The sequence below is a fragment of the Protomyces lactucae-debilis genome, assembly GCF_002105105.1.
Source record: "Protomyces lactucae-debilis strain 12-1054 chromosome Unknown BCR37scaffold_9, whole genome shotgun sequence".
NCBI classification, from domain to species: Eukaryota; Fungi; Ascomycota; class Taphrinomycetes; order Taphrinales; family Protomycetaceae; genus Protomyces; species Protomyces lactucae-debilis.
In genome coordinates this window covers 82,684-101,895 of record NW_024468001.1, presented here as the reverse complement: position 1 = coordinate 101,895, position 19,212 = coordinate 82,684, and the positions used below count along the sequence as shown (strand labels likewise).

Below are 19,212 nucleotides of genomic sequence, written 5' to 3'. Positions count from 1 at the left end.
GCTTTTGCTAATGCTCGAGTCAACTCGAGCTGAGTCACTTGACCCAAGTGCGGTGAGTCGGTGACATTGTGAATGTATAGCATTGTATACCCTGTACATCTTGTTATAGTTACGTAGTCATGATCTGGATATTACTGGGTTTGAGCTTTGCCATTCAATCAATGCCATTGCGCCACGCAGATCCTCACCCCGCACTCCGACAATTAGGGTTGACCGATCTTGTGATTCTTGTCCTGTCAAATTGTGTCAACTTGTCAATTGCAAAGATCCAACCTGCAGGAGTGAGGACTCTGGGGAGTCGGGACTCAGGACTCAGGACTCAGGAGTCAGGACTCAGGACTCAGGAGTCAGGAGTCAGGAGTCAGGACTCCAGAACTTCCCAAGTTCCCAGACGTCCAATCAGTCCAGGGCTTTGAACCTGCAGCTGGAAAGTTGTCATTTCGCGACCCTATGCCCAGTTGCGAAGTTATGGGCTTAAGTTATGGCTCGTGAGTCGTGACTCGTGACTTGTCACCTGTGGCCCTGAGCACACAGTAATGCACACTTCATAGGGACTTCAATTTGCCACACTCTTGAATAGTCACTCTGTATTGGAGGGTCGATCCTGACTCGACAAGACGACATCGATACCGAAGCTCGACAGCTTGGTCGGCCAAACGGAACGCCCATTAACGTGATATCCCACTGATTATAGTCTGCCTGTCCGATGTTCATCCTTATTCATGACTCGTGTGTCGTACATCTTGATAATGGAGTCATTCTCTTGACCTTGGCGAGCCTTGGTTGCACGAAGTGCCATGGCATGATGAATCCATGATCCATGGATGATGTACCTGCATGACGAAGCCATGAGTGCGTCACCCGCATCTGCAGCACCGCATCAGCAGGCGAGCAGCACATCCTTCCATTCCATAACATCAATGGTCCACAATGGACCATGAATCCATGATACATCGACGACTGCGAAGCCCGCCAGCGGCGCCAGGTGGGGCACTCCCGCATTTGTAAGACTCCGTAATAGGTCTGTAACTTAGTCTGTAACCTTCACATGACAAAATTTGTTGGCAGGGCAAATCACTCTGACTCACTCATGAATCATGATGCAAGTTGCAACCTACGAAATACAGAAGCCATACGCCACGGGCTGCTGCCTGCATCATCATTCTCTCGTGATTGATGACCCGATGCAGTCGGCTTTCTCTTAGCTATTGCTGAACTTCACAAAAACTGTTTGCCTATCAAACGTCAAGCCAACAGCTGCTGTGGAGGAGGGACTATTGAGACTCGTGAGTCTATTGTGCCCCGTGTGAATGGAGAATTGCCATACTGAAACTCTCCGAACAAGAATTGAGACCCCAGCTGGCCTGTAGTGCATACACATACAGTCGGCGCTCGGCGATCGATAAGTTTATTGATATGTGGAAGTACAACCCATCTATGGCGGTGTCTGATTCGAGAGCTATCATAGCGCCAAGCTTGCGCAAGTACGACTGCTGCGATTTCACCGGGTGAGCAGCAATTGCAGGGTAGACGCCGTAAATGGCAAATGTGTACCTCACGATTTGCTGCCTAACATCAGCCAGAGCTTCTCTGCTGACTCTCCTTCGTAGACAATGCGGTAAACCGCAGTAAACAGCGGAAATTGCCCTACCATGTTGCGATTAGTGAGCAGCTCGTGTACTTCTTTGGAAGTGGCTGCTCCTTGAAGCTTTTGTCCTTGCAGCAACTCCTTCTCGAGCTGCTCCATACTCTTTCCGGTCTTCACAAATTCCATTGCACACTTCCGATTGCGCCCTCCCGAACAGCTTGTGATGAGATCGGCGATGCCGCATGAGTGCTCAAAGAATGTTGCGGTGCGTACCTCGTTGCCAAAGAACACTTTGCCGAAGTGCAACATTTCGACGAGACCAATTCGCATGATAGCAGCTTTAGTATTATCGCCGTAACCCAGTCCATCCACCAGCCCGGCGGCAACCGCAACGATGTTTTTCAGAGCTCCAGCCAAAGAAACGCCGGCTACATCGTCAATCGTGCCAATGCGAAAATATGGGCGCTGAAACAAGGATTTCATCCTAGCAGTATCCATGCGCTGATCAGCATGAGGGAAGGAATTACCGTGCGCTGGATTGAAGGCGATGGTGGTTTCAGAGTACTTCTCCTCTGCAACTTCACTGGCGATATTGGCACCTGACAATGCACCGCAGTAAATTCCCAGCCTTTGAGAGATGACATTCGAAAACAAGGTGACGCCGTCCTTGTCAACGTGGATGCCTTTGATGCATGAAAGTGCAACAGCTGATCGACTGACATGTCCCAGCATCTGTCGACAAATGCTGTCTACAAATTGATGGGGGATCACGATGATGTACACATCACTGACCTCTGCGACCTTTGTCAAATCGGACATGGCGACGAGGTTATCGGGACAATCGATTCCCTTCATGTACTTGACGTTCTGTTTTCTTTCATTGAAGACTTCTGTCAGTTTGCGCTGGCGGCCTTCATAGTCGATTGTCTCCTCGAACATCCACATGTTGACTTGCCTAGCAAAACCAAGGGCTTCATCTTGAGTATTCTCCGCCACAATCTTTGCAATAGCTGTGCCCCAATTTCCAGAGCCGATGACAGCAACTCGTAGCGGCGCAGGAGCGCCGGTGTGCGAAGCGACTTGTTGAAGCCTGAGCGCGGCGCGAGATGCGGACATCGAGGGCGCGATGGCCTACTGGGGAAGAAACAAGCAAGCTGGACACCTCAGCTCTGAGCAGTCGAGCCTTGATCTATATGCCTAGGCGAACACGTCGATAGGTCGGGGATGGTGGTAGGGGGAGAAGCCTGAACTTAATGGTCGGCTCGGTGATTTCTGCTCAACAGATGAAATTTGGGACCACGCAGTAGTTTATCCAACGCGAGAGCATTTCCAAGCCCAACGCGTATGCATGAGCCTGCCGTGACTCGTGTGTGCGGCGAGAGCTAGGCGTAGGTGGCTTTGTCTCACTACAACAGCTATGACTACAACTGCAGGTTCAGAATACCTGAACCACATCTCGGGTTATGCCGCGTGACACTCATTGCAACTTCTGTCGCCGTGCTTGGACACTATCGGCAAGCTCTTGGAGCATATGTGTGGTGGCCTGCCAATCTACGCAAGCATCTGTGATAGACACTCCGTATTCTAGCGAATGCCCATCAGCAGGCATCTTCTGCGCGCCTTCTTTGAGGTGTGACTCAATCATCACACCGACAATACTGGCATCACCTGCCGCAACTTGGCTGGCAACCTCACGGCACACCTTGGGCTGGTTGCGGTGATCCTTCAGGGAATTGCCATGCGAGCAGTCGATCATGATGCTTTCGATTACATTAGCCTTTTGCAAGGCTTGACGAGCCTCTGCAACATGCGAAGCAGCGTAATTGGGCTCCGTCCCACCTCGAAGGATGATGTGAGTCGTATCGTTGCCTGTCGTTCTGACAATAGCAGCAACTCCTTGCTTAGTGACCGAAAGGAACGAGTGCGGAACAGCGGCCGCGCGCATAGCATCGACGGCAACGCCAACATTGCCATCCGTGGCATTTTTGAAGCCAATCGGGAACGACAAGCCGGACGAAAGCTCTCGATGAACTTGAGACTCGGTTGTGCGGGCTCCAATGGCTCCCCAGGCAACAGCATCGCCAAGATACTGTGGCGAGATGGTGTCGAGCATCTCTGATGCGATGTTAACGCCAACCTTAATCAAGTCAATGTAAAGACCCCTCGCAACACGAAGGCCTTTGTTGATCTGGTACGAGCCGTCAAGATCAGGATCATTGATGAGACCTTTCCACCCTACGGTCGTCCTCGGCTTCTCCAGATAGGCGCGCATGATGATGCACAATTCCGAAGCATGTTGGTCGGCGACTGGTTTGAGTAAAGTTGCATACTCTATGGCCGATTTTGGATCGTGCAAGGAGCATGGGCCGACAATGACTAACATGCGGTCGTCCTCGCGCTTGATGATCTTCGTAGCCTCTGAACGTCCTTGGCGGATAAGGCTCTTGGCTTCATCAGATAGCGGAAGCTCTGCCTGTATCAAACCTGGAGGCACAATAGGATCGTAGCCGTGGATTCGCGTGTCATCGATGCCATCAGAGGCAGCTTCGTACATAGGCTTCGACATATTGGCACGCCTAGGTCTCTACTTGCGCGCACAACGACCGCAAAAGTGTCTAAAAATATTGGCTGCGGACTACGCAGTTCTAGGCTATGTGGACATCTCTGAATCTCGACTTGTGCGAACCTTTCTGTTTTTCACACGGGGTGCAAGTGCGGTCTGACGTAGCGCCCGAAATGTTTTTGCGTTCGTTGCAGACATTTGAGCTCCTCAACGACTTGGTTGCGACTGGCGGAGACCAGAAGCAGGCCTTATCTCAGAGCAAACATGACTGTATGCAGTGTCCATAAGAAAATCGCGCTAATTCAACCAGAAGATACACTTGCTCGAGCTCAACGATGATGGCACGCCTTGTGTCGGGACCGCCCTTGTGCGTCTTCCCGCGCCATTCGAGCCGTATACACTGAGATTCGTGTTGTACAGCACCAATCAGCTTGACAGTGGCGCTACTCTCAAGATTAACGTGCCAGCTGCAGGTCAAGTCTTCGATAGACAGAAGTTTTTGACAAAGTCTCTCAAGGCCGAAGCTGGGACTGATGCTTGTGTCGACGTCGAGATCGACCAACCAGGTGCTTTTGCATGGAGAATCGAGTATCTCAACGAAGATGCTGCTGCTATCACAACGGCTGAATATTACATCGTCGTTGACCCCGCGCTGACTATAAATGGCACGCAAATCTCCCTGGACGCTCTTGCAATCCAGTCAGTCGTGCCAAAGTGGATGGGCAAACTCACTCAGTGGTCGACTTATCTGGAATACATGAGTTCTGTAAAAAAGTACAATATGTTGCATTTTTGTCCTTTGCAGCAACGTGGAGCATCCGACTCGCCATACTCCTTATTCGACCAGCACAAATTTTCGGACGATCTATTTGACAATGTGTCATTGAGTCTAAAGGATCGCACTGCTCAGATGGAAGCTATGGTGAACGATATGGAGCACAAGTATGGGCTGCTCAGTCTCACAGATGTCGTGTGGAACCACACTGCCAGCGATAGTGACTGGCTTCAGGATCATCCAGAGGCTGGTTTCAACTTGCACAATAGTCCGCACCTCTGCGCTGCTTTCGCACTCGACACAGCCTTGCTCGAATTGAGTTCTAACCTGTCAAAACTTGGGCTCCCAACGACTTTGAAGTCCACACAAGACCTCTTGGCTATTATGGAAGCTATCAAGAGTCGAGTCTTGGGCACAATCAAGCTATGGGAGTTTTATGTGATAGACACACAAAAGGCTTTGTCGACCATGGTTTTCACGCAACAGCCAGCTCCGGTAGGAGAACTCAACTCGCAGTCAAGCCTCGAGTCCATCGCTGACTTTTGCTTGAGCCAAGGAGTCGTGCAAAACCATCAATTCTTGGGAGATCGTTTCAGCAAAATTGTCGATCCTGCCAAGCTAGGCGCGATAATTAACGCTCTTTGCTGCGCTAAGACCGACAAGCTGGCCTTTGCTTCCCGTATATTGGATGAAATCAACCTGCGATTCTATCAAGAGCACAATGCTGATCAGGACGCTTTCATGGAGCAATTGTATAATCGCATCAAATATGTCAGGCTCGACAGTCATGGCCCGAAGATGGGTCCTATCACTTCAATGGCGCCGCTTATCGAGACATACTTTACTAGGCTTCCTTCGAATGATCGGACCCGTAAGCACCCATCCGGATCGCTGGCACTAGCCAACAACGGCTGGATGTGGGCAGCCAACCCCCTAGAAAATTTTGCCGGCCCACAGAGCAAAGCGTACTTGAGGCGCGAAGTGATTGTCTGGGGAGATTGTGTAAAACTAAGATACGGCGACTGCCCGGCCGACAACCCATACCTCTGGGAACACATGCGTCTTTACACTTCACAGATGGCCAGTATATTCCACGGATTTCGAATAGACAATTGCCACTCTACGCCCATTCCTGTTGCTCGGTACTTGCTCGATGAGGCACGCAAAAGCCGACCCAACCTATATGTAGTGGCAGAGCTTTTCACCGGCTCTGAAGACATGGATACTACGTTTGTGCAAAAACTTGGGATTTGTTCCTTGTTGCGAGAAGCTATGCAAGCTTGGTCACCCGATGAATTGTCACGCTTGGTGCACAAATACGGGCCGTCGCCGATTGGTTCTATTCCGAATCAGTTGGGCAACGTCGATTCGAGTCAACTTATCAAGCCGGCACCGATCCACGCCTTGTTCTTTGATTGTACCCACGATAACGAGACACCTGTGCAGAAGCGCAGCGCAGAGGACACATTACCAAACGCTGCGCTAGTCGCCATGACAGCCTCAGCCATCGGAAGCGTTTTCGGGTACGACGAGGTTTACCCTCACATCCTGGACTTGGTGAGCGAAAAGCGGCACTATAGCCAGCGTGAGAACGGTCTCGGTCGTGCTAAAGGAGTACTCAACGCCGTTCATATCGAGATGGGCCTCAAAAATTACAGCGAGGCACATGTACATCACGAGGGAGCCTACATCACTGTTCATCGTGTTTCACCCGAAACTAAGGAAGGGTATTTTCTGATTGCGCACACGGCTTTCCATGGAGGCCAAGAACTCGGCGCCATTTCTCCGATTCGTCTGTCCGGGACATCTCTCGAGCTCGTGTATGCTGCGACCTTGTCGGTGACTCCTGCGCAAAAAGATGCCTCTGAATATACCGAATTGGACGGCGTGCCAGCATCGGTCGTCATGTTAGATTTCCCGGTCGAAACAACTGACGATGATGACACAATCTTGACCGTACCCGGTCGCTTTCCACCAGGTTCGATTGCACTGTTTCGGACAAAGCTTCGTTTGCCGAAGCTGCCCGAAAGTCCTGAGTTGTCTTGGGAGAAGCTCGAAGATTTCCTGATGATGGGCGCGTCCGAGGCCGTTGCTTCTTGTTCACTAATCGATTTGAATGTGCTACTTTACCGATGCAATGCAGAAGAACAAGATACGGTCGCGGAAGGTGCATACAATATCCCGAATTACGGGCAACTGGTGTACGCTGGCTTACAAGGCTGGATGGCACCAATTTCGGCCGTGACACGCAGTAATGATCTGGGCCACCCCTTGTGTGACCATCTGAGGAACGGTTTATGGGCCCTTGATTACATTGTCGCTAGAGAGCAGCGATATATTCGCAATGGCTACGACGCACTGTCTCCATCATCTAGATGGCTTTCAACGAGGTTTGACTACATCAAACGTTTACCTAACTTCCTCGTCCCGAAAGCCTTCGTGCTCGTCATCAAAGCCCTATATTGTGCCGCACGCGAGCGCAGTCTCTGTCTCTTGTCAAAACAGATTCGTCGCGGGACAAAATTCACGCAAGATCTGGCTCTCTGTTCTCTCCAAATGCAAGGAGCCGTCAAGAGCGCTTCGATAGATCCAGCAAAGTCTATACCTTGCATGGCTGCTGGCCTTCCGCATTTTTCCACATCGTGGGCTAGATGCTGGGGTCGGGACATATTCATTGCTATGCGAGGTCTGCTTTTAGTTACGGAGAGATATGCCGAGGCTGAAAGCCACATCTTGGCCTTTGCGACGACTTTGAAGCACGGCATGATTCCCAACTTGCTGGACTCGCTGCGTACACCGCGATACAACTCGCGGGATTCGATATGGTTTTACATGCAGGCCATACAGGACTACGTCACCATGGTCCCCAACGGTGCAGAAATTCTCAAGAAGTCGGTCAAGAGACGATTTCCTCTGAACGACGAATATGTCGAATGGGACGACCAACGCGCATATTCATATCAAACATCTGTCACGGATGTTATTCAGGAGACTCTGGCGCGGCATGCACAAGGCCTCCACTTCCGAGAAGCCAATGCAGGCCCAAAGCTTGACATGCAAATGTCGAACGAAGGCTTCAACATCGATGTGGAGGTCGATTGGTCTACTGGCTTCTTACACGGTGGCAATCAACACAACTGTGGGACGTGGATGGACAAAATGGGTGAGAGTGAGCGCGCCGGTAGCAAAGGAGTTCCCGGCACTCCCAGAGACGGTGCTGCTGTGGAGATCACAGGACTACTTAAGAGTACGCTTCGATGGGTCAATCAGCTTCATCAACAGGGTTTATATCCTTACACGTGCGTGCGTGCGACAATCGACGGCAAAGAGACTGACATGACCTTTGTGCGATGGGAGGCTCTGATCCAATCAAATTTTGAGAGATGCTACTACATCCCTAAGCAGTCCTCAGACGACGCGCAGTATGAAGTTGATGCCGCGATCGTCAATCGCCGTGGCATTTACAAGGATTTGTACAAATCCGGCAAGGCCTATGAAGACTATCAGCTACGAGCGCAGGTCCCAATGGCTATGACAGTGGCACCAGAGCTATTTGAGACTGAACACGCTCTCAGTCATTTGGAAACTGCTGACCATTTCTTGCGAGGACCGCTTGGGATGGCCACCCTTGATCCGATTGACAATAATTACCGCCCATATTACAACAACACCGAAGACTCCACCGACTTCCACACCGCCAAAGGGCGGAATTACCATCAAGGACCAGAATGGGTTTTTCCTGTTGGGTACTTTCTACGGGCCATGCTACACTTCCAGATACAAGACGGGCGGACCAATTCGGATGAAATCTCTCGTCAAATATATCGCCGCCTCTCTGCTCACCGGACCGAGATCATGTCGACTCCATGGACCGGCTTGACCGAATTGACCAACAAGGCAGGCGCATTGTGCGGAGACAGTAGCCCAACACAAGCCTGGAGCAGTGGCACCCTCTTGGACGTCATTCATGACATGCAAGAACTCCGGGTCAAGCAATTATGAAAAGTTTGGCTTCTACTACAGTCAACACGATACAAGGGGATCAACCTGTTTTACATACATACATAGAGATACAGCAAAGGAATGAGTCTTGATGGATCTGGTGAAACCTCTGTCCTTGTAGCCATTTCTGTCGCAAGGTTGCATAATGTCAAGCGAGCGTTTTTCGATACAGGTACTGCGCAAATCGGACCGAAGGTTCATCAATCAACCTAGTGGCCAACTCTGATGCATACAAGGTGATAGGAAGGATGATCAGATGACAAGCCAAGAAATTGAATTCCAAGCCGAGAGGTCCAGCACCAGACAAGGGAAAAGTATCTTTCCATGCTAAGATGCCTTGATTTTGGCCTTCCCTTGTCCTGCCAGTCGCGGTGTACAATCGATCGGCTAGTAGCCATAATATTGGCCCGTGCACCAGGTATAAGCTGAACGAAATCCTCCCCAGATACTGTGCAATTGGTGCTTCAAAGAGCCGGCGGAGCCATGGCGTGTGAATGACGGCAGTGACGGTAAGCACAGCTGCCACGGTGAACCAGAACCATTTGAATTCGCTGCAAGCTGTGGGAATGAAAAAAGCAAGATAGTACCAGCCAGGGGAGCGTTTTAGGTAGTCAATGTCAGGCGCCCCGCCTGGCTGACTTCCAAGCCACAATCCCGCAAACAGAGCCAGGCGAAGGAGCAAATACTGATACGTTCGCAGAAAATTGAGCCAAGCCCATTTTGGAAGTTGTCCGGAACGCTGAAGGAGCTCGAATTCTGCCAGCAGCAGCCCTGCAAGGAAACAGCTGATGAACCACCCATCCACCACATACATGAAGTAAATGATCAGACCGGCAACAACAGAGACTCGAGATTGTATTGAGGAGCGAGATAATGCTAGCAAGCTAACATAAACGACCATTGATCCCTTGTATTCGACTGGAATCGACCATGTATGAAGATTGTAGGTCAGCCATGCAATACCACGGTGCCGAAACACAAATGAAAAGTTGCTGAATTCTCTGACCCAAGCAACGACCTCCGCCGCGTAGTTGGCTTGGTGAGGAGGATATGCGGTCCAAACACCCGTGCCTATATGCCATATAGTCATGAAAATAAAAGTAGTTGCGACAACCGGTGTGTAGAGTCGAATAGCCCGCCTGAACATCGCGGAAGAGAGCACTTTGGCCAGATCTGCCGCTCTGTCTCCGTCGTGTATCATCTTCAATGGGGATCGTGACAAAACGAAACCGGAAATGACAAAGAATATTGACACGGCAAAGTGCCCGCCCATGAACAGTATTCTGACGACCGGCAAGCAAGCAAAGTAACGATGGCCGTCGTAACCATATCCCATTTCCATTACCGGAAGCCAAACAGGATGAGCCCAACTTTCGTGGTGAACGATGTAGACCAAGAATGCTGCAACACCTCGCAGTCCATCCAAGTATGCTGTGTCGCGGAGAGGACCAGCATATCGCTTGCTGATCTGAAATATCTCGGGTGTCAACGACGAGGCCAGATTCGTCCAGAAGTTTGGAGACGGTCGCAAGCTTGCTGTCTTGGACGTTAAGTACTCCTGCTGGGAAGAGTCGGTGGATCCCGTATTGCAACAGACCAATTCGCGCATAAGTTGGGTAGATGCCGAATTGAAATGGAATGGACTGAGAGGAAAGCTCTCGCAAAGGGTATGCTGGAGCTCGGAATGTCGCCAGGTCCCGCGCTCGTCGCTGTGGTACCGGTTACGCGTTTCTCACACAGCACAGCGCGCCATCAAATTTGAAAAATTGAGCTTAACTTGGATTAACATTCAAGCTCTATGACAATGCGGTGCTGATGATACGATGCAAATATTCTCAATATCAGCGGTCGCGTCTACTCTCGTGTCGGAGTCACGCCTCAATGTACTGTTTCGAGAGACTGGCCGCATTCAGCTGCCAATATGTTAAGCTGACACGTAGACGTAAGAGGCCTTTACCAAAGAAGTGCATCAGACTGATTTTACAATTGGCCACCCTTGGACCAGAAGTGCACATTTAGACGATGAGATTCATCGAACACTAAGTAGACTGTGCACGAAGCAAGGTCTTGCGGACTGCGACGGCAGTAATCCTTCATGAACATCAAAGGTGGGTTGCCTGCTCCTCGACAATAGTATGCACCCGAGAGCCTCCGTCCATTAACCTCTGGTCCAAAGAGGGCCTCGTCCGGGATTGTGATCTCCGCTCCGGCGAAATTGCTACGTCCAAGCGTGAACCGATGCGTGGTCCCCTCATCTCGAGCATTGAAGAAATGAGCTTCAAAAGAGATTCGCGATAAGCCTTGGCGTCTTGTTGAATGCCATACACTGACAAGTCCATGTCTCGATGACTGTCGGAGGTGAGAAGTTGCATCCTGCTGAGGAGAACATCTGTTGTCATGCATACGTGAATGCCGCAATCGCTCCCATTTGCTTGCTTCGGTGCTTTCTGGACGACAGCTTCGAAGGTCGTTCCATATACTTGGCTCATCGCGAGTAGATAGTGACGCGCGTCTGTCATTTTGTCACTGCCTGATGTTGGGAGAGAATCATAATACCAAGCAAGCTTCTCGTCCACGCCGACAACCAGCAGCGACCAGTGGGACCCACCAGCTTTGGAAGGATCAATGTTGTCAGTAATGGGAAGAAACACATATCGGGCATCCAGGAATCCATCAGGCAATAGGCTCGCATCGACGACTCCTCCTTGCTGAGCGATGGATGCGACGAGATAGCCGATGGAGGGGCGCACAAGGAAGACCAGCTGCGGATCGCTCTTTGGCATCTTTTCTCGTTCCATCCACTCGTAGAAGAATTCGATGTTTGAATCCTGTAGCCAATTCTCGTCTTTGTAATTATCGATATCTTCCTGGCGCAGGCAGACATCGAAGTATTCGAGGACAGGCCGTGTTTGAGACCTGCTCCCCCGAAAGACGCGCTTCATGCCGTCTCTGGCTTTCCGAAATGATAGGCGATGATGGCGCCGCCGCCCTTCACGCTCGTCGGGATTTGATTCTTCGCCTGCTGGCGATGGAGAGCGCGCGCTTGCAACCATTGCGAAGGAGCGATAGGAACAGCCGCCCTTGGGCCACGGCGCTTGACCGAGTGTCTAGAGAGATACGACAAATACTTGGCCAACAGAAGGACTATAATCGGGATTTCCAACAGATTGAACGTCGTCTGGATCTAGCTTTCCTTTCGCATTTACAGGGTTCAATTTTCGTGTTTAATCGCACGAAGCGCGACGCAGCCGTGCCGCACGCATGGCGCATGGTCTCATTTTCTTGCGTAAATATATACGTACAGCCATTCCTGAGGCCCTTGCTCTGCTGTCAAGGCCCGATTCGAAATCCAGGCTAGATTGTTCATCGGTCGATGTGTGCACTGCTTGCAAATAGCTCTCGTCCGGTGTGGCTCGCCGTAAAGCACTTCGACGACTGCGCTTGAACTTACCATAAGAAACAAGCTTATCAATTTCTGAAATATCCTCATTGGCAGGCATGCCTGCATTGACGCCTCCGTCAAAGCAGCTTCTTTGGGCCTACTACACCAACGTTGTTACGCTTGTGAACTACATCGAAAACAGTTTTTCGAGCGCAGCAGGCTGCGAAATCATCAGACGAATCAAGGCTGATCCAAAATTGATGTCTCATGCTGAGACGGTGCTTGTTGGCCATTCTGGACAGACTCTAGAGCAAATGAATGACGTCCCTTCTCCGCCAAGCCAATCGGCTGCAGATGTAAGTTGCCATCGAGTCCGGCAACGCTAACAGGAGGTCTTCATGCGAGCTATAGCTCACATCATCAAACATGCAAAGTCTGGATTCCGGAATGTGCTAGCCATTGGCTACATTCAAGTATGAAATTCTGAGCAAGTTGTGTGCCGGCTGACCGCAGGGCAATAACTCAAAGAATGGACAGAGGCATCCTCAGGCTTCGAGCGTGGTCAATCAATATCCGAATACCACGGCGAATGAACTTCTGACCCCTGTGTGGATTCGGCTTTTGGATGTGTAAGTACAGCTGAGCTACTTTCCCGCTCTAATTCTAAGGCTGGGGGAGACGTTCTGGCTACACCTCATCTGTGAGACAAGTATGTTTGTGCCTATCGGCAATGATTGCTTCTATCAGTTGTCTGGTGATTCCCTTGCAGACTTGCCCCTGCCAAATCACTGCGACCGAAAACGCAAACAGAAGGACGAAGCAGGACGTGACCGCATTCCACCCAAACGGACAAGGTTCGGGCTCCCGAAAGAGCGGACCAATAACGAAATACTTTTGCAGCGCTCCAAGATCTTCTTTTCAAGGCCCCTTCTCGATAAGAGAGGGAAGATTCTCGCCGGGCTCCCCTCATCTCATGTCCTGAGCCATGCAGCGTCGGCTCCAGTTCCAGTAGGTCGTCGAATTTTGCTTGCAAGTGTATTTCCATTGCAGTTTGGCCGTCATTCTATTTTGACGGACTCGACCACGAGGGAAGCAACGATTCCACTCAGAACGAGGTCTACAGTTGTTGCTTCACTAATTGCACCGGGCCGCTTGCCAAAAAGCGTGCAGGGAGCGCGTGCACAAGGCGTAGTGGATCTTCTCGAAAACCATCAGAGCTGCCCGTATGATGTTCTCCTGAACTACTATTGCCCAGATCCCTGCCTCCAAAGTTCTGTTGTACGCAACCAACATGCCACTACATCATGGTCAATCATTTGTTCCACTGAAGAGGTGTCTAGATCGACCGGAGTGCGCGAGATTCCTTGCCACATTGATGAGAGGAAGCTGGCATTTACAGACTTCCAGACAAGCAGCTCCCAAGTCATCGCATGGCTGAGGGCTGTTATGCTCCGACTGGTCTCACCAAACCTGTTGAACGCTGATGCGCTCGCAAAGCTGCTTCAAGGATTGCCCGCTCTAGTATCTCAGCGGCGATTCGAAACGCAAACGCTCCATCAATATCTACAGGGTATGCCTTTGGCTAAAACTGCGAGGAAATTATCCCAGAGCGAGTACGTCAAGGAAAAAGAGCTACAGGCAGAGCTAGTCTATTGGCTCCTCGATTCACTGGCTATGTCATTGATACGGGTGCACTTCTATGTGACCGAGTCGCAAATGTTTCGCAACCGTGTTCTGTTCTTTCGCCACTCGGTTTGGAAGCGACTGACAGAGCCGGAAATCGCTCGTGTTAAGCTTCATCTTTTCAGTGAACTCCCAAAGGACGAGGTCATCTCAAGGCTTCGAGCCCGCAGCCTAGGGTATTCTTACCTGCGGTTTCTGCCCAAAGAACGAGGCGCACGTCCAATTGCGAATTTGAGACGACGGCAGAAGCCGCAGAGCCTGCGGGATCAAAGTCCACATACAAGTGCTCCAAGCATCAATTCAATATTGCAAGCTGTACACAGTATCCTCACCTCTTCTGATTGTGTCAAGCCGAGCACCTCGACATTCTCAATCGCTTCAACAAAAGATATGCATTTGGGACTCAAGCGATTCAAACGGACTTTACTCGAGACTGGTTGCGAGGAGAAATTGTACTTCTGCAAAATAGACATCAAAAACTGTTTTGATAGCATTCGTGTTGACGTTTTGCTGAAAATCATCGCTGATGTATTGGTCGACGACAAGTTCATGCTGCGCAAGTTTTGCGCTCTTGTTCCAGGCCTTGATGGGATTGGACGCAGATACGCTACTAGGGCTTCGCCATTGAGTACAATTCAAGGGTTCCCTGACTACACAAAGCAATTGGCTCAAAGCAAGAAGCATGCACTGCTGACCGACGGCGTCTTATGCCAAGTGCGTGAGCGGCAAGAAGTCTTCGAGCTACTTACTGAACACCTCAGTATGAACATCGTTCAGATAGGCCAGGCATTTTACAAACAAAGAACAGGAATACCCCAGGGCTCGGTACTCTCCGCCCTATTGTGTGACTTTTACTTCAACGACTTTGAGCGCACGAATCTATCTTGGGCACAGACAAAGCATTCTGTCGGATTCCGAATGGTGGATGATTTTTTGTATATCACCACCAATCTGAGGGATGCCAAGCGCTTTTTCCAGGTTATGCATGCTGGGTCAACAGATTATGGCTTTGCTGTGAACCCGACAAAGAGTCTCTCAAATTTTGAAGCGGTCATTCTCTCGACCCGCATTGAGTGCTTGACAGGCACACTCGAATTTCCCGTAAGCTGCCCTAGATGTCGCCGCTATGGCTGCTAATAGAGAAGTATTGCGGCACGACGATCAACACGGCCAGTCTCGACGTGCGCAAAGATTACACGCGTGCGCCGCGTTTGCGGATAACGGATACCCTGACCATATATCGGCTGGCGCACCCCGGACAGGGCATAGTGCCGCGGATCTTCAGGTCAGCCAGCATCATTTGGATTAGTTCCGCGAAGCTAATGCTCAGGGGAATTAAGCTCAGCTGTCAGCCCATTTTTGTTGACCCGACATCCAATGGCTTGCGCACTGTTGTGATCAACATATACAGATCATTCATATTCGCCGGCATGCGTTTGTTTGCTTACATCAAAGGTTTACCGAGGCTGCCAAGCTCTCCAGGCGACCGCCAGGTCGTTATCTTGTCAGAGCTCGCAAATCTGACGCATGCCTTCCTCAAAAGCCGTACTAGCGCTGCCTTGGAGGAGCCAGGGCATCAATTTCGGCTCGAATTAATCTCATGGTTAGCAAGCTTCCTACTTCATGATAAGCTAATGAAGCTAATGACAGGATGATGTACACGGCCTACCTTTGCGTCCTGAAACGCAAGGTATCCTCTGAGAAATATACTGTTCAAAGACTGCGACATCTCATCAGTGGCTTGCGGCTTAGCCATAACGAGGCCCGGCTTCTGTGTGCATGTACTGGCGGCGAAGCGGAGGACGCCTTCATAGATTACCGATACTAGAAGTAGTTGATTGCCGTTGACTTGGATCTCGCTCTCAAGCAGCTCAATGTCGGCAAAGCATGAAGGCAGGTAATTTGTCCTTTGCCTCTGTACTTCTGTACAATGTAGATCAAGTACTGCGATGTTGTCTATCAACCAGCTCTGACTTCGATCCCGAATGGTTCTTGATCATGGATTTGATGAAACACTTCGACCTCGCTGTACACATTGTACGGCGACCGGCCAGAGACACGAATAGAGTACCCATTTGACAGTATCAATCAATGGGCGAGCAACAAACATGGGCAGGAGCTCAAGACGGCTGGAACGAGCGTGAGATAGTTCTACCGCAAACGTTGCGCATTCTTAAAGTGCCAGAACAGCGATTGCGAAGCGATTTCAGACTGTTGATAACTTGATATGCCTTTAATTCGCTCGATGCCTTGGCAAGTCGAGACTTATTCATCAGGTAGCTGCCATGCATTTGCTACAGCTCGACGGAGTCATGCGTAACAGAGACATACTTTGCTAATGTTGTGCAAAGCGGAGCAAATTTTGCTGCCGTCTCTCGGCCTCTGCTCAACAGTGTGCTGTCGTAAGGTGGCGAACCACTTGACCATTGCCCATTATCAGCTTAAGTCATCATGATGCATCTGAGAACACTCATGTAGCACAACAGATCGTCGACATTCATCTACACTCGTGACAAGGAGACTTATCCAATTAGAAGATCATCCATCGCTAAATACGGCAGCGTGTCAGCGATGGCCTGTTTTCACCGCGCAAGTATAGCAGCATTGCTGCAGCAGAGCCTTGCCGAAAGCCGTCGGCATGACGACCACTCTTCTGGCGAGGCCGTCGGTTTGATCATTTGACGTCATAGATTCTCTGACATCAGCAAACCTGGACTCCGATCGCCGTGAGTCTGAAAGTACTTAAATCAAAGATGTTCCTGCTCTCGCTGCGTATCAACCTCAAATCAGGACAAAATGGCAGTCGATGTTCCAGAAAACGAAAAGTGGGTAGGATGGGTTGCCCACGACAAAGACTCCATCGGCAATTTGAAGTTTGGCAGTTTCGAGCCCAAGAAGTGGACTGAGGATGACATCGAGCTCCAAATCCATTATTGCGGAATCTGTGCCTCTGACTTGCACATGTTGGTAAGATCACTTCGCTCCTGTCCGTCCGAAGTTGCTAACGGTTAGCGGAGCGGATGGGGAGCTACAGATTATCCAATTGTTGCTGGCCATGAAATCGTTGGAGAAGTGATCCGGATCGGTAAGAACGTGCAGAAAAGCGGAATCGCGCTCGGTGCGTACGCTGGAGTCGGTGCTCAGAGCTCGTCGTGCCAAAAGTGTGAACAATGCAAAAACGATCGCGAGCCATACTGCGATGATGGCCAAGTTGGCACCTACGGATCTCAGTACAAGGATGGCAGTGGCAAGTCCTCCGGCGGTTTTGCTCACCACTGGCGAGGACCCGCTGCTTTTGCTACGCCTATCGAAGGAATTGACCTGGCTGATGCCGCGCCCATGCAGTGCGGAGGGATAACGGCACTTTCACCACTGACACAGAATCACGTCGGAGCAGGCTCGAAAGTAGGCGTCGTTGGCATGGGAGGCCTCGGGCATTACTGTTTGCTCTTTGCCAGTGCACTCGGTGCAGAAGTGACTGCCATTAGCAGGTCTCACTCGAAGGAAGAGGATTGCAGGAAAATGGGGGCAGCGAAGTTCCTTGCCACTGCAGATGGTAAGGACGCCCTCAAGGCTCACAGGCGTTCATTGGATGTGATTGTCTGCACGGTCAATGAGTTTGAAGAGGGTCAGCTTGAAAGTTACCTGTCGCTACTCAAGGTTCACGGCCGTTTCATGATGGTTGGTGCGCCCGAGAAGCCACTCTCCCTCAATGTTTTCCCATTGCTCATGAATGGTATCAGCATTGGTGGCTCCGCTATCGGCTCTCCCAAGGAAATTGCAGACATGCTCGAGCTTGCCAAAAAGCATGATGTCAAGACCTGGAAGAAGGTTTGGGCTATGGAAGATATCAACGAAGCTTTGGTTGACATGGAGAAGGGCAATGCTCGTTATCGACATGTCCTCAAGACCAAGTACGCCAAGTAGTTCCATAAATGGCGTATATACACCCGAATCGTCTTTTATTTACGTCCAGCTATCGGGGTGACAATTTAAAAGTGAAGCTCAAATTATCTTTCCAGTCGCGTGAACGTTTTGGACTTAGGACTCCATGCGCACAATAAATCGGGCTCTCATGTGGGCGTGATAGAACCAACTTGTTCGCACAAGTCTATCGTCGCGCACGCTCACCGCACAGATCAATAATTTCTGCTAGCGCAGTCCTTTGCCCGACAGAGTATGATAGCTAATGTTGTGCGTTGGGCATTCTGAGCGTAAGACACCCCCAGTGTGCGCATGACAAATTGCTAGCACCAGGTATCCCCCCAAATTGACAACACCATCTAAAACGTTTGTGCCTTAGCAGTTCAAGCTTTGTTCATCAGGCATTCGCCATGCATCTGCCACTGCTAAACAGCTAAGACACATTTTAGTATGTAACGGATAGTGTAGAACAGGACCTTAGAGTAACGCTGTGCCGAGCGCTTGAAATTCATACATAGCGCAGGAAGCCCGGAATGGCGGGGCCTAGTAGCGACAACACGATGCTATGTCAACTATGTAATGTGCTGGCCTTTTAAGGCCGGCGTTGTCAACTCATCAGCGCAACTCTCACGCTCAAGAGTTGCCTGAGCACAACATGGCCGAATGATCAGTGAGAGACGCAGCGCAGTTATACATGTGATATTTCTCTTTTTGTATCTCCGTCCGCGAGTGTCTTCGACTTGACTGTATGCATCTTGACTATGACGCCACAGGCCAAATGCTCGCGGACCTGCTGACAAAGGCTCCCCGGCTGGGGCAAATTTGAAAACTTCAAAAGGCTGCTCGGCATCGGGAGGATGGAAGGAAGGGATACAGAAGCAGGGGAGTGTTATGCGCAGGCAACTCTAGAGCGTGAGAGTTGTGCTGATGAGTTGCCAACGCCGGCAATAAAAGGCCAGCGCACCCCATAGTCGAAACTGTTGGAGATGATGCTACTCGCGGTCAAGATCTCACGACGTGATCGGCAGTGGCAAATCGCATGTCTATGAACGACCATCATGGAACAACACAGAAAGCAAGAGAAAGCAATAGAACAACAGATGTTCTATTGGCTTCCATGAACACAACAAATGTTCTAGCAGCTTCCATGAGCGCAAGTATATAAAGGTGGCAAGGTCTCATAGTAACATAGTAAGGAATCCCAGTATCAGCTGAACAGCGAAACACCTAAACACCCGAAGAGGTTATTCAAGCCTTGTTTAGTTCAGCATACTTACAGAACACTCCAAAGATCA

General features: G+C 50.4%; 6 protein-coding genes across 6 annotated transcripts; 2 read left to right on the top strand and 4 right to left on the bottom strand.

Moving 5' to 3' along the window:
• Positions 1-1,085: 1,085 nt before the first annotated feature.
• Positions 1,086-3,032, bottom strand: BCR37DRAFT_307656 (glycerol-3-phosphate dehydrogenase). The gene has a single exon (XM_040866938.1). It carries the CDS (start codon positions 2,702-2,704, stop codon positions 1,556-1,558), a length of 1,149 nt encoding a protein of 382 aa, XP_040725332.1. The 5' UTR covers positions 2,705-3,032; the 3' UTR covers positions 1,086-1,555.
• BCR37DRAFT_303696 (phospho-2-dehydro-3-deoxyheptonate aldolase) lies at positions 2,886-4,323 on the bottom strand. Its single transcript, XM_040866932.1, has one exon. It carries the CDS (start codon positions 4,152-4,154, stop codon positions 3,066-3,068), a length of 1,089 nt encoding a protein of 362 aa, XP_040725331.1. The 5' UTR covers positions 4,155-4,323; the 3' UTR covers positions 2,886-3,065.
• A 92-nt stretch (positions 4,324-4,415) lies between these two features.
• BCR37DRAFT_392677 (glucanotransferase domain of glycogen debranching enzyme-domain-containing protein) lies at positions 4,416-8,928 on the top strand (the record flags this gene model as incomplete). Its single annotated transcript, XM_040871185.1, has 2 exons — positions 4,416-4,421; positions 4,462-8,928. 2 exons carry the CDS (start codon positions 4,416-4,418, stop codon positions 8,926-8,928), a joined length of 4,473 nt encoding a protein of 1,490 aa, XP_040725330.1.
• Positions 8,929-9,002: 74 nt separating this feature from the next.
• Positions 9,003-10,784, bottom strand: BCR37DRAFT_303086 (acyltransferase family-domain-containing protein). The gene has a single exon (XM_040866928.1). It carries the CDS (start codon positions 10,535-10,537, stop codon positions 9,077-9,079), a length of 1,461 nt encoding a protein of 486 aa, XP_040725329.1. The 5' UTR covers positions 10,538-10,784; the 3' UTR covers positions 9,003-9,076.
• Positions 10,762-12,066, bottom strand: BCR37DRAFT_312601 (uncharacterized protein). The gene is made up of 2 exons (XM_040866940.1): positions 10,886-12,066; positions 10,762-10,841 (listed from the first exon to the last, which is right to left on the bottom strand). Exon 1 carries the CDS (start codon positions 11,979-11,981, stop codon positions 11,031-11,033), a length of 951 nt encoding a protein of 316 aa, XP_040725328.1. The 5' UTR covers positions 11,982-12,066; the 3' UTR covers positions 10,762-10,841; positions 10,886-11,030.
• Positions 12,067-16,789: 4,723 nt separating this feature from the next.
• On the top strand, positions 16,790-17,920 carry BCR37DRAFT_347018 (NADP-dependent alcohol dehydrogenase C; the record flags this gene model as incomplete). The annotated part of the gene is made up of 2 exons (XM_040867736.1): positions 16,790-16,960; positions 17,006-17,920. The coding sequence occupies 2 exons, from the start codon at positions 16,790-16,792 to the stop codon at positions 17,918-17,920; spliced, it is 1,086 nt and encodes a 361-aa protein (XP_040725327.1).
• Between the last annotated feature and the right edge of the window lie 1,292 nt (positions 17,921-19,212).